Raw genomic sequence first — 13,680 nt, 5'->3', positions numbered from 1 at the left:
GAACTGTTCAAAAGACTGGCTCTAATTGTTATGTTTCTATTTTAGATTTTTTTTCAGCAGTTTCTCGTTTTTATGAAGAAAATAATCACTGGCAGAAGTTAATTATTTCGATTTACACCAATTTATACCCTATTTGTGGGAAATATTGTAAAATATTATCATAATTTCATCTGGGTGGTGTTTTCATGCTAAACATTCAATAAGGTGGTACTCTCGCCCAACGCTTTGACAGTGACATCATTATTTAGAATTTTCTCTCATTAAGGAAATGTTGCATCCCAATTAAAACGGCACAAGCTCCTGATAACCTTAATGAGAAATCAACTTTGCATGAACATTTTTTACACGAGTATTTTAACAACCACAAATAATACATCTTGAATTACAAAATTATAATCTAGAATTACCCATACATCTAGAATTACTAAAAATAATTAAAATACAAATTTGCACAATATGGATTGATGGATATAAATGGAGTTACTCCCCTAGCTGTTGTGTGTATGTCTACACTAGGCTACCTAACAAAACAATCAAGCCAAAAATGCGTCCAAATGTTCCTACATTTCCTTTGACTTATGGCTCATTTTGTGAGTTTTTCAGTGTGACAGTCAAGGCTCGCACTTGCGGATCGGTCCTCATCATTGGCTTGAAAGAGCCATTCAAAAGACTTGACTCCTTCGTGAACGACGAATCAACCCCTTTACAAAAAATGCCTCATTGACACACATTTCCACATAAAATGATGTAGCGCCCTGTCATTGAGTTTAACACATGTGCTATAGACCAGGGATTCGCAATCTCTGGTACGGTACGCAAGCTCCATCTAATGCAGGGGTGTCAAAAGTATTGGCCCGCGAGACGTCATGAGTTTATTAATAAGGAATCTTATATTAATTTTAAAAGTCTGATATTTTAAATGCTGCTATTTTGACACAATCTAGTGGATAGCATGAGTTTTTCCTGGTCAAAGACTTTTTATGTTTGGAATGTGCAGCATCTATTTATATGACCAAATGCAAAAAACTTTCCCTAGTCATGGTGCAAAAAAATGTTTTTTTAAATCCAACCAACCCAAAATGTAAACAGATATGGATATTATAAAAAACGTCCAATCACCATTTAAAAAAATAAATAAATTACAAAGCGTGATGGGGAAATGCTTAATACTCTCCATACTTATTATCCATGTTTGGTGCATTTTAGCTGCTTGATAATTCTGATTAATTACACAGTAAACAAGGTAGAAGTCAAACTTAAGTATACTCTTAATATCCAATTATATTCATATAATGTGTGTGTGTATGCATACATATATGTATGCAGTCGGCTTTCGGCCCTCAACCACATTTTTTTTAGCCCAATGCGGCCCCCAAGTCAAAATGTTTGGACACCCCTGGTCTAATGGTATCCCAAATAATCACTTAATTAAAGTACAGTGTTTTATTTTCAAATATTCAGAGACAGTGTTTGTTAAAATAAACTGTGTGTAATGTTATAGTGGCCAAAAAGATTAAATATACTTGTAAAATAAAACCTCTTCCCGGTTTTTAATGAATACTTAGGCAGGCCTATTACGACTTTTAATGTTGGTCACTATGGTGGTACTTTTTCTGAGGTGGTACTTGGTGAACAGAGTTTGAGAACCGCTGCTATAAACTATGGCCGTGTTTGCACAGTGACAACAGGAAGTAGAAAGCAGGTGGAAACTGACAACAGGTGCATACGTTTGTTCCCGTCCATCATCATCATCATCATGCAGTGTGTTCACCTGCACGTCTGCCTTCAAGCAACGGTCAGTTCACTCCGCACGTCCAATTAAAAAATGCTGAAGTGCCTGTTAATGATTAGACAGGGCTTGTTTAACCGTAACGTGGCAGGTGCGACATACCTCGCCTGCGCCAAAAGAACAAGTATTAATAAACATAAATTACTTTATTGAATGAACATCAGAATCATAATTGACGTACACAAGCAGGGTACAAAAAATTGAAATAACACATTGCACTATAAAAACACTGCCATAAATGTTTAGAAAACTTTATAAACTCATCTTTGTAGTGTCCATGTATGGGGTTCTCATCACATTAGGCAACCATGTCTCCATGGTGTAAACTTTGCAAATGTTTGGTCCCAGCCTTGTTTGGTTATCATTCATTTTAATACTGCACACATGAATTAAAGGCACAAATAGTAATGAGGTAAAAGAAAAAGGAAAAAAACAAAAAGACAAAAATAAAAGCATAAATCACTTATGGCTTTGACTGGTATTATTAACACTGTGGTAACCTTGAGTGCACGAGCAGTTCCTATCGTCGAAACCCTTGTAGTCAAAATAGAGGCTTAAGAAGATCATCATCTCTTGGAAAGACAATATTCCTTTTGTGAGGCTCTTTTTTTAAAGCGAGGGGCAATGGATGTCACCTGCTATCCGCCAGCGAAGGTCACTGCTGAAGCACCTGTTAGCACCTCGTCTATCTACACCACAGCACCAGGGACAGCTGTGTGTGCCATGGCTTTTATGTGTGTGAGTGTGTGTGAGTGTGTGTGTGTGTGTGTGTGTGTGTGTGTGTGTGTGTGTGTGTGTGTGTGTGTGTGTGTGTGTGTGTGTGTGTGTGTGTGTGTGTGTGTGTGTGTGTGTGTGTGTGTGTGTGTGTGTGTTTGGAGGCACACTGAGAGGTTTATACCACCCACGCACCCCTACCTCTCAGCAGCTGTGTCTGGGCTGTGATCCTGAGCTGTCCGGCACCAGGACGGAGACAGGAAAGAACACCTCTTACCCCCAATGAGTTCAGTACATATTTGGTCTTTGGAATGCACACATTGGCAACAAAGGGGGCCGATATCAAGTAGAGCGTCAGCTTTTTGGTCCAACAGCTTCAAGATTGTACGATTCACATCCACAACGAGGACTAGTTCCTTCCGATTAAAGCTGTTGCGGATGATGAGTCCCTGTCGCCGTGTCCACTATCCTGAGCTTGGGGGGGGGGGGACTTTTGTCCCGCCATATCTGACCCCCCCCCCCCTCGCCCCCGACCGGGGGGCGCCCTCACACTGAGGCGGAGCAGCACCCTGAGGAGCTGTGTTTCTGCAGCAACGACATGCGGCTGAAGGTGCGAGAGCAGACGCCGCACTGGTACTTCTTCACTTCGGCGTGGGTCTGCAGGTGAGCTCGCAGATTGGAGCGGTCGGCGAAAGCTCGGTTGCAGTGAGGGCAGGAGAACGGACGCTCGCCTAAGTAGGAGGGGGGAACAAAAAGGAGACATGTTGGCATTTTGGACTTTTTAATGACATCTCACACACACACACACACCAAGACAGTGTCGATCAGAGGTATTCAACTGAATCTGGCCAGGGAAAGACACCATATACCTACCCCCAGGTTTTCAGTTCAAAACTTTTGCAGCAAATTCCTAAAAACATTAAAGTTGCAAGCAGCGATGGACGGGACCGACTTTGAGGGCTCATAAAATCCAAACCGGAGCAGTAATTAAAACTCTTTCATCAACTTTTAATCAGAAGGATTCAATCTCTCTCCTGTGCTAATTTGAAGCCGACACGACAAACGCGCTCAGAGGAGATAATGTTTGAAAAAAGGTGACTGTTTTTACACAACTTTTGTTTTGAAGGGGGAATTGCAAACTTCCTGTTGATTTTTGCTGGGGGTTGTCAGTGTATGAAATATAGGCCTAAGTGAGACCTACATAGAGGTGTTTGTTTCGTGTCTCTACGACATTCCTACTGGGAGTTACATGCAGTTTTGTCTGTGTTTTCTTCCTAGGGGGCGCTAGAGCGCAATTTTGAGTTTTGGGGTTTGGTTTTTTTATTAGATCACAATTTTCGCCAGTCCTGATGTGTGTGTCCAATTTTGAAGCATGTTAAGGGGGTCAAATTACAGCTCAAAGAGGCGGCGGTATAATAATAAAACGCTAGAAATACAATAGGGTCCTCTGTCCCAAAGGGACTCGGTCCCTAACTAGAATGCTTTTGTTGCACATTGGCAGATCCTTGCATTGACATTTTAACATAGAACACCGGGATCCAAACTTGTGATTTACATAACTGAGGCGTTCCTCAAGGCACTTTTTAAAGTCCTCTCCTTTCTGGCTGTAACATTTTGTTTTCCATAATGTGATTCGTGTAACTAAGGTGTTGCTGTAGTTTGTTTACCTAAACGTATTTAGTTATACTTGGAGTGTTTCTCAAGGTTCCAGTTCAGAAAACATTTTTGCAACAGATTCTATAAATAAAGTGCAGTCATAGAGATGATCTTTAACTAACTTTTTAGCAGCAGATTCTAAAAATAAAGTGCAGTCATAGAGATGATCTTTGACTAACTTTTTTGCAGCAGATTTAAAAAAAAAAAGTGCAGTCATAGAGATGATATTTGACTAACTTTTTTGCAGCAGATTCTATAAATAAAGTGCAATCATAGAGATGATCTTTGACTAACTTTTTTGCAGCAGATTTTAAAAATAAAGTGCAGTCATAGAGATGATCTTTGACTAACTTTTTTGCAGCAGATTCTATAAATAAAGTGCAATCATAGAGATGATCTTTGACTAACTTTTTAGCTGCAGATTCTAAAAATAAAGTGCAACCATAGAGATGATCTTTGACTAACTTTTTAGCAGCAGATTCTAAAAATAAAGTGCAGTCGTAGAGATGATCTTTGACTAACTTTTGTGCAGAAGATCCTTAAAAACGGCAGAGTGCTCCTGTAAATAGGACAAAATAAATACACCAAAATCAAATGCTGTTTCTCCGGAATAAACAAAATAGGACTAACAGTGAAGGGATTAGTCAGGCCCCACGGCCCTTAGCTTTCTGGAAATGTGGATCCTAAAACAATTTAGTTGACTATCCCTGGTGTAGATAATGAATAAATGCATGGGAGCCCGGTTGAATTAGCATGATTAAATCAGGGCCAAATGAAATTAGCATGGTGACAAGTTACTCACTGATAAGTCCTGAGGCATTCTTCAAACCCCTTTGTCTTGTATTCGCTCATCTTCCCCAGAAGTGACGATAAGATCATTAGCAAGGGAGCCATTGTTGACGCCACATTAAACACAATGAGTGATCAATGAGTCCACAGAAGGCTTTTCCCCCCGTGTGACTGTGTCTGCTGAGGACGTCACATTGATTGTCGTGCATACTCAAAATGTAGACTTCAACCTCCACTTGAGTCAATACAGTCGTTCTTCGCCACGTCAAGTTTTTTTGGATTGTATCTTATCCCTTTAAATGGGTCCTATTATGTAAAACTTTTTTTTTTTAACCTGTTGGTACCTGTTTTTTTGTATTTGGGATCCTCATAAATCTCGGAAATGTGAAATCAAACTGCGGAGGCATGGCAGAGATATTTATAAAACAATCTTGCCTTCTTGCTCCAAATGAGCCGTTTGGAATTTGGACTTTAGTGACGTATTTTGTCTTAGTTACGTCAGCGGGTATCTCCATTTTTGGTAGAGATTTTATTCAGTTGTAGTGCAGCGTTGTTGTCAATATGGTCCTTATTTTGTTATTTTATCTTCTCGTTGTGGGGCAGACTTGCTCGTGTATGTACATGCATGCTAAAATCCTCCACTGTTTCCATTTCTTATACAAAGTAGCGCATAGTTGTAACTTATATCTGTCAGTGGAGTCTATATGGAAGCGCTAAAAACTACAACATGGCTGACGGGGTGGAGACGCAGTCAAAGAGGGCCAGGCCTGGAGGAGGGCTCCGGCACTTAAAAAAATACCGCATTCTGAAGAGACAGTCAGAAATCGGCTTGAAGATGGTCTTTTACAACATAATCTATGCTCAATTTTGACCAAAGCACCACCTTTGCATGTTATGTAGACCACAAGGAAGTGTTTTATATGTAGAAAACCAATCATAATATCGCCCCTTTAAGGCGTATTTTAATCTTTTTGGTCCACAACTATGTATTTTCCAACATAAAAATAGATAAATGAACTAAAAATATCAATTGGCCACTACCGTCGACTAATCGGTATCGTGGCCACTGATTGGCTCAGCCTCAGGCAGCATTACTATATTGGATTAAAAGAGTAAAGATGACTAAAGGGTGACATGTCATGTCTCGAGGGCTCTCATAATGTTCAAAAACGTATTTAGAAGGTTGTTAGCTGTTTTAAAAAAAAATAATTTAGCTATTGGAATATTTGATTGGGAATTCATTTATCACGAAACAAATTAACAGCGATAAACAAGGGGCGACTGCAGCTAAATGTTGAAGGCTCACCTGTGTGCGTGCGGATGTGGCCGCGCAGCAGCCATGGCCTGGAGAACGCCTTTCCACATGTGGTGCACACACAAGGCAGGGTGTGTGAGCGGATGTGCATCTTTAGAGCCCCCAGGCTGGTGTACTCTTTAGGGCAGTGTTTGCAGAGAAAGGCAGGCCTGGTCGCCGTAACGGGGGCCTCCTCTTCCTCCGGAGGACTGACGTGGGCTATAACGCCGGTGCATTTCATCCGCTGGCGAGGGGCATAGACCGGTTCCGGGCTGGGGGGGTCTGAAGTGCGGCCTTCGTCTTCCTCGCCGCTACTGCTGGCATTGCTGCTGAGGCTGGACGGGGAGCTGAGGTCCAAAGGGCCCGGGGTGGCGGAGGGCTCTGTTTGGGAGGCGGGTAAGTAGAGGGCAGGAAGGACTCTGAGGTCCCACACCAGGCCGGCTGTCAAGCAGGTGTTGTTTCCTGACGAGAGCTCAGCAAGAGGATATCTGTCCAGTGACGTATCTGTGGAAAAAAAAATCATCCTATTTCAAGAAAAGATCAAAGACATCCATTTTCCTAGTTGACGACCATTTTTGGGGGTGGGTTGGGGGGCGTAAAGTTGCAGATTTTGGAAGTCTTCATGGGCCGTTTCCTCCCACGTCTTCACAAGGGCTTGTAACATGAATGGAGCTCTGTCTGCTGGCAGTAAAAGTTGGAAAGTGCATATAACGGGCCACAGCTCCGTAACTTACTGGATTTGTGTTTATTCACACTAACAAAGGGTCGAGACGAAGTATTAAGAGAAAACAATTCACAGTTTTTGACAGGAGGGAGGCGGGGGCTTTCCAAGCAACGTGCGCAATTACATAAGTGTTTTCTTAACTCCATACTTGTCAAAATAAGAGACGTGGACACTCACCGTTTTGATATTCCAGTTCACTGTAGTTTGGCTTTTGTTTGGCAAAGTACTTTTTAACCAGGAAAGACCGAGGCATTGTCCTTTTTTGCGTGTTAAATAACTGTATCCGAATAAACAGGGTAAATCAAATGATCCTCTGCCAAGTAGGGAACATTCAAAAAAAAGGGGAAAACATCTACAGATAGTCCAGAGGTCCAAAAGTTGGAGAGAAGTTGAGCGGAGCAGTGAGCATGCAGCTTTCATGCAGAATGACTAAATGCTGGCCTCTGTTCTAAAATACTGACACAGGCGGTAGGGGTGTGCTCACCCCCCCACCCCCCCCCCCCCACCCCCCAGGGCCCTTCCCACCACCTCCTCCTCCTCCCATAGTACTGCAACGGGAAAAAAAAAAAAAAAAAAAGCCTTCATGCTCGCTCACCGCTCTCCACAACCCAAACATGAAGCTCGCAAGATTCCAGCAGTGTTGACCTGCAGACAAGCAGAGGTGAAGGCACTCTGCAAACTATGCAAACACATCAACGTGAATTACTGCACACGCGGCAGCTATGTAAAGCACATGGAATATGCCGTGGATAAAAAAAATCAGACCACTTTATGCTCACTGGGCACTGGTAATAGCTGAGACGGGTCTGAAATGTTCATTAAACGAGCATTAAAAGTTGAATTTTCACGCAGGACAGACGCCTCATTGAGGAGCTTGATAGTTTGAAAATGGTGGGACTCATACGCTTGTAGGACACATGTCACCAGATCATTAGCGGAACAAGTATGGGAGCATTTGAGGATTAGGAGTTCGACTACAATGGCTATAAAAACAAAAAAACTTGCCACACAGTTTAGTAAAGTCAATTATATTTATATAACGCTTTTCTCTCTCGTGACTCAAAGCGCTTTACATAATAAAACTCAATATCTAAGTTACATTTGAACAATGGGTGGCACTGGGAGCAGGTGGGTCCAAGGACAGAACAACAGTGACTAAGATGGCAGAAGCGGGGATAGAACCTGGAACTCTCATGTTGCTGGCACGGTCGCTCTACCAACCGAGCCACGCCACCCAGTGAGCTCCAGTACAACAAATGTATACAACATATTGTGGTTGTAGTTTGCAGCAATATGCATGTTTACAATAATGCTGAAACCTATTTAGCAGTATCCATAGGTATGATGCATAAATTTTTGTATTTTTAATATACAGATCTGGCCCTTCTTATTGGCCCTCTGTATATTCTAAAGATAAAATTAATTCATTATTCTGGAGATACTTTTAGATGTTAGACTAATTTTCTTTGTCCCCAGTCACGCAAAAGCTAAGTCGTCTGCATGTCTTACTCAGACAATGTAACATATTGACATGTCCCTAAAGTCTGAACATATAAAGTTAATATGAATATTAAACCAAACCAAAGATTTTTACAAAAAATAAATAAATATACAATTATAATTCAAATTTTAAAATGAAAAAAAAAATCTGAACAGATATGCAATACTTTCTATATAATAATATAATATATTTTAAAATTAATCAATTGAAGAAGAACAATAACATATTTATATTGTTTATGTATTTTGAATAAATTAGATTAATTTTTTTTTTTTTTTTTTCAATAATTGTATGATATATGCATTCTAGTCGATAGTGCCCAGACTTTAGGGACACATTGTACATTGGATTAGTTTGATACTAAATTGGCCCTAGTGTGTGAATGTGAGTGTGAATGTTGTCTGTCTATCTGTGTTAGCCCTGCGATGAGGTGGCGACTTGTCCAGGGTGTACACCGCCTTCCCCCTGAATGCAGCTGAGATAGGCTCCAGAAAGGGACAAGCGGTAGTAAATGGATGGATGGATGAATGTATCAAACTGGCCTGCAAAATCCTTCAATTTTCCTATAAATGGCCCTCAGTGGAAAAAGTTTACAGCAAGGCACCCTTGCTGTATTGCACATGGGTGTCAAACTCAAGGTATGTCCTAATAATATAAAGGACTTCATTTTTCATACTAAATATATTCCTTCATTCAATTTTAAAATGAAAATTGCATGAACTGTGTGCAATTGCATGTCTTTTAACTTTGATAGTATCTGATCATGCTGTAAACTTTATATCAATTTATATTACAAATATTTGTTTTGTAAAAAAAACAAAACTTATAAATGATATAGGAATTAAAACAACACCCCTGCTCTATTGGATCTCTGACTCTTACATATTTTGGCTAGAATGAAGTTTATACTATGTTCATCTAGGTCACTACAACTGATACCAGTTGGAATTTTACAGAGAAAAAAAAAATCTCAACATCCAGTGAGAATTTGTTCAATTTTCTTTTAATCATACTTGCCATAAATGCATATTGCTTTTAGCTGACTCGCTGGAATTCTTGGCAGGTGTTTGCCATTACACTCCCATTTTGAACTATACACTGTCCCGAGTCCCGAGGTAGGAGAAGGATGGTTTACTTGATGTCATTAAACATGTCACACTGTATTAGCGTAAACAAAGGAACCACTTGACGTGAAGCACATGCTGTCACGATGGGGGGCGCCCATACACATAAAGTTGATCTAAGTAGAGCAAGCGCACCTTCTAGTGGACAAAATAAAGTAGTGAAATATCGCAGAATTAAAAAAAAAAAAGTTTTTGGTAAAAAGTGTGTGAAAATTCATTATTTAAAACAGTATAATAATGTAACAGAGAGTTTTTCATAGCATGTTAGTACCGAGATGTCGTTTGGTGGTGCAGCTAGAACTATGGCAGTTTTCGGATTCAAACTATCCACATCAAGTCCTCATTTCGTTAACGTGTTATTACATACAATTAAACAACATACATGTATTTTCTCCATTGTCACAAAACTATCTTTAGACTGGAGGCAAGTTTAACAAGTTAACCGTGTGGAGGTAACTATCTTGATAGCAAAGTTTACTCTTGGATGAATCAAATGCCGGGTGAGTATGAGCCCTCTCATTGGTGGTTCTTCGTGTGGGTGGAGCCATGGGCGTATCCGCTGCTGTCTCATTGGTCGAGTATTTGAATTCCCAAACAACAGTCCTCTGCATTTATAAGCGGTCATTGTCAAAACAAAACAAAAAGCAACTGAATGAAAACCGGTCAAATTAGGGAAGCATTACATCAGGTAGGACTCATATGTGCAACTATTTAATTTAATTACTATGGATTAATAAACAGTAATGATTCAATACCTACGCGATACATGTTAAGTTAGCCTATTGTTGACAATTGTGTTATATTATGGAAATATCTATCCATATGTGTATCGATTGTACTGATGTCATTGATTATCTATTTGATTGAAACTATTGTGTATAATTAATTCAACGACATTATTGTTGTTCCATATTATCTTTTTGCTGACCCCTCCCATTGTCTTGAGACAGATGGACTCGAACAATGAATTCCGGGGAGGGGAAATTATTCAAAAGACTGTACTGTTGTTTCATTGGACATTTTAGTCAGCTGACCAAACATTGCTTGTCTGTTGGAAAGATGATTATTTGATCAATTGTGACAGAGAGGATTATAGATGTTTTATGTGTGTTTATTAGGGCTGCGAATGTTTGGGCACCACACGATTCGATTCAGAATTGATTATTCTCAATTCAAACTAAGATATATTTTTAAATACGATTGGGTGCCATTTCTATGTTTAACTGCATTACTACATAAAATAGATGAACATCTCTAATACATTTCTATATTACTTAAAAGAAAAATGTTTTTCTCTATAAAAAAAAAATCTACCCTAACATTTAATTAAGTCAAATACAAATCTTTTTGTTTTGTTTTTTGTTTTATTGAGACAAAGATTATTTACATATTTAATATTTGTTTACTTACTATGGTATATGAATGAATGAATGAATGAATGAATGAAATAAGTTTATTTCGGTCATATAATCAACCATTAACCGTTTTGTGTGACCAGATTAACAGTACAGATTAGACATATTTAACAAACATACACATTTACACACAAAAAGAAAATAAAAGAAAAAGAATGACTGAAAAAGGAATAGGCTGAAGCCAAAGCTTATATTAGTATATTATTTGTTTATTATTTATTTTTTCACTGTTATGTTACAGAGAACAAGGAATTAGGATAAAATTGCTATGGTATGAAACTGGGTAGGATTAAATAAACTCAGCTTCTTCCTACTCTTTTTCGGATGTGCTGTAATGAAACAACTGGAAATATGTGATTAATTACATAGGGCTGCAACAACTAATCGATTAAAATCGATTGTAAAAATAGTTGGCGATTAATTTAGTCATTGATTCGTTGGATCTATGCCATGCGCAGAGGATACATTTTTTCCTTTTTTTTAAAATTAACCTTTATTTATAAACTGCAACATTTACAAACAGCTGAGAAACAATAATCAAAATAAGTATGGTGCCAGTATGCTGTTTTTTCCAATAAAATACTGGAAAGGATAGAAATGTAGTTGGTCTCTTTTATCCGACTATCAGTCGATTAATCGAAGTAATAATCGACAGATTAATCGATTATCAAATTAGTTGTCAGTTGCAGCCCTAGAATTACATTGTATTGTATGCATGTTCGAAATAAACTGAAACTGAACTGAAATAAGGCAACAAGAGAAGTATTCCACACGTCTCTTTTATAAAGTAAATCTGTAGAGCAGATATGAACATCTACATCAACAATATAATTTGCCTGAGTGGCTGGACAGGATGGAAATTAAAAAATAATAATAATAATGAAAAAAAAAGTTTTAATCAATTAAAAAAAAAAAAATCTATGAAGAATTGTTACAAATAAGAATCGCGATTAATTCGAAAATTGATTTTTGACAACCCTATAAGGTATACATGTCAATGACCAATGAGTATTTGTATTATCCTCATCAGATAAAGAGAACGAGAGGAAGCAGCAATGTTCAAAAAACTCGCTCATCTGCTTTTTGGAGGACAGCAGGAGAACCACGAGGATGTCAAGTCTGAACAGGTTGTTGAAGAAGAATGGCTTGTGGTCAGTCATCAAGGTTGGTTCTTCAGACACGTTCTTTCTTTCTTTAGTTTATTTCGAATATGAACACACTTACAGTATAATAAATCACACAATTTCATATCATTTCTCTTTATATCATGTCCAAAAAGGAGTAAGAAGAAGCAAAGCTTATTTAGTCCTACCCCTTTCCCACTTCAGAGCGTTTACAAATACATACGTTCATTTACTGACTTCTTTTTGTAGCACAATTACATCAGTGAATGATTAATACAGCAGCTATTGTAATAGATAATTAAGTCAGTCATGATAAACATACTGAGATGAAGAATATCCCATTTTCAATAAGGTTGAAGGTATTTCTCATAATTCTTCTTCTTTGTACTTTGTAAGCAGTGCACTACACATGAAACTAGATATATGGAATATAAAATAATAGAATATATTGACTCGTTGGAAATTTGAGAAATTGCACAAATCAAACTTCCATTGTTACCTTTCATTGGCGCTAACACCCGAATAAGTTTTTCATGTCAACACATTTTAATTTTGCATGCAGCTTGTTTGTAATTGGCCTATGGCATATTCTAAAAATACAATTAAACAAAAAACACCAGAAAAATTGTTGAAATGTCGATACTAATAATGTGTAACAGTGGTCTTGTTGGGCTGCCACCAGTGTCCACAAGTCTCCACCCATTGAGAGTTAATCGAGCAGTGATAGCCAATGAGCTAAACAGTGAACACACAGCTCTTAAAGGGCGCCTCTAATGCTAACAACATTGAAACTTATTTCATAGTTCTGGATATAAGAATTGTGTCTGCAGGTAACCCCCCCAAAAAAAATAAAATAGACACAGTAGTGATATTTAGTGGGCAAAAAAAGTAGTCAGCCTGCAGTTTTTCCACATGATGGGAAGACGAATATAGTATGGACCTCTCCAATCAAATTGACTCGTGCAAAATGGGACGGACCAAGCGAGAAGAGTGTAATGGGCAGGGATCATTTTAACAACTCTGACTTAGAAAGAAAAGAAGGGTTTTGATCTGAGTTTGGATGGTAAAAATGTAAAAGACTCAAGCCAAATGCGATCCTGAAAATCAGGAGCATGCTTGAGGGGAGAAAGACTGAAAGATTGAGTCAGAACCTGCGGAACAACGGAGGAAGATGAGCAGACCTGGCGCTTAAAAACAAGGGGAAAAGAAGCCAAGCTGCTCGCGTCTTCTTCTACTGATGTTTTTTTCCAATATGCTTGAAGTGATTTTTTTTTTTTTTTGCTCATAATGTTACCATTTCAGTTTTGAAGTAATCATGGATCAGGGCAACAAAAACATGCAATTAAGTGATCAAAATAATAGTTTTACACTCCACGCTGTCAATGCGGGGAAATAGGCTCCAGTTCTGTAGATGACGTCACACCAAGAGAGGGCGCCATATCGAGAGTGGCGATGGAAAGGGGGAGTTCCAAGTACAGTTGGTTATATACCAATTACAGGCCTAGAATTTTAACTTTTTAAGAGCTCATATTTCAGGGCACCAAGCAAGT

The 13,680-nt window shown here is 38.7% G+C and overlaps 1 protein-coding gene across 1 annotated transcript; it reads right to left on the bottom strand.

Annotated features, from left to right (window-relative positions):
- Positions 1-2,574: 2,574 nt before the first annotated feature.
- On the bottom strand, positions 2,575-7,410 carry snai1a (snail family zinc finger 1a). Its single transcript, XM_062060785.1, has 3 exons — positions 7,144-7,410; positions 6,255-6,746; positions 2,575-3,234 (listed from the first exon to the last, which is right to left on the bottom strand). The coding sequence occupies exons 1-3, from the start codon at positions 7,217-7,219 to the stop codon at positions 3,050-3,052; spliced, it is 753 nt and encodes a 250-aa protein (XP_061916769.1). The 5' UTR covers positions 7,220-7,410; the 3' UTR covers positions 2,575-3,049.
- Between the last annotated feature and the right edge of the window lie 6,270 nt (positions 7,411-13,680).

Source organism: Entelurus aequoreus, linkage group LG01 (assembly GCF_033978785.1).
Source record: "Entelurus aequoreus isolate RoL-2023_Sb linkage group LG01, RoL_Eaeq_v1.1, whole genome shotgun sequence".
NCBI classification, from domain to species: Eukaryota; Metazoa; Chordata; class Actinopteri; order Syngnathiformes; family Syngnathidae; genus Entelurus; species Entelurus aequoreus.
Note: the sequence above shows the minus strand (reverse complement) of the source record. Positions and strands in the feature narration are given on the sequence as shown.

Coding starts and splice junctions, on each gene's coding strand:
- snai1a (XM_062060785.1), bottom strand. CDS start 7,219: ATGCCTCGGTCTTTCCTGGTTAAAAAGTACTTTGCCAAACAAAAGCCA. Junction 6,747..7,143: donor TGAACTGGAATATCAAAACG/GTGAGTGTCCAC, acceptor TTTTTTCCACAG/ATACGTCACTGGACAGATAT. Junction 3,235..6,254: donor CCACATCCGCACGCACACAG/GTGAGCCTTCAA, acceptor CCTCCTACTTAG/GCGAGCGTCCGTTCTCCTGC.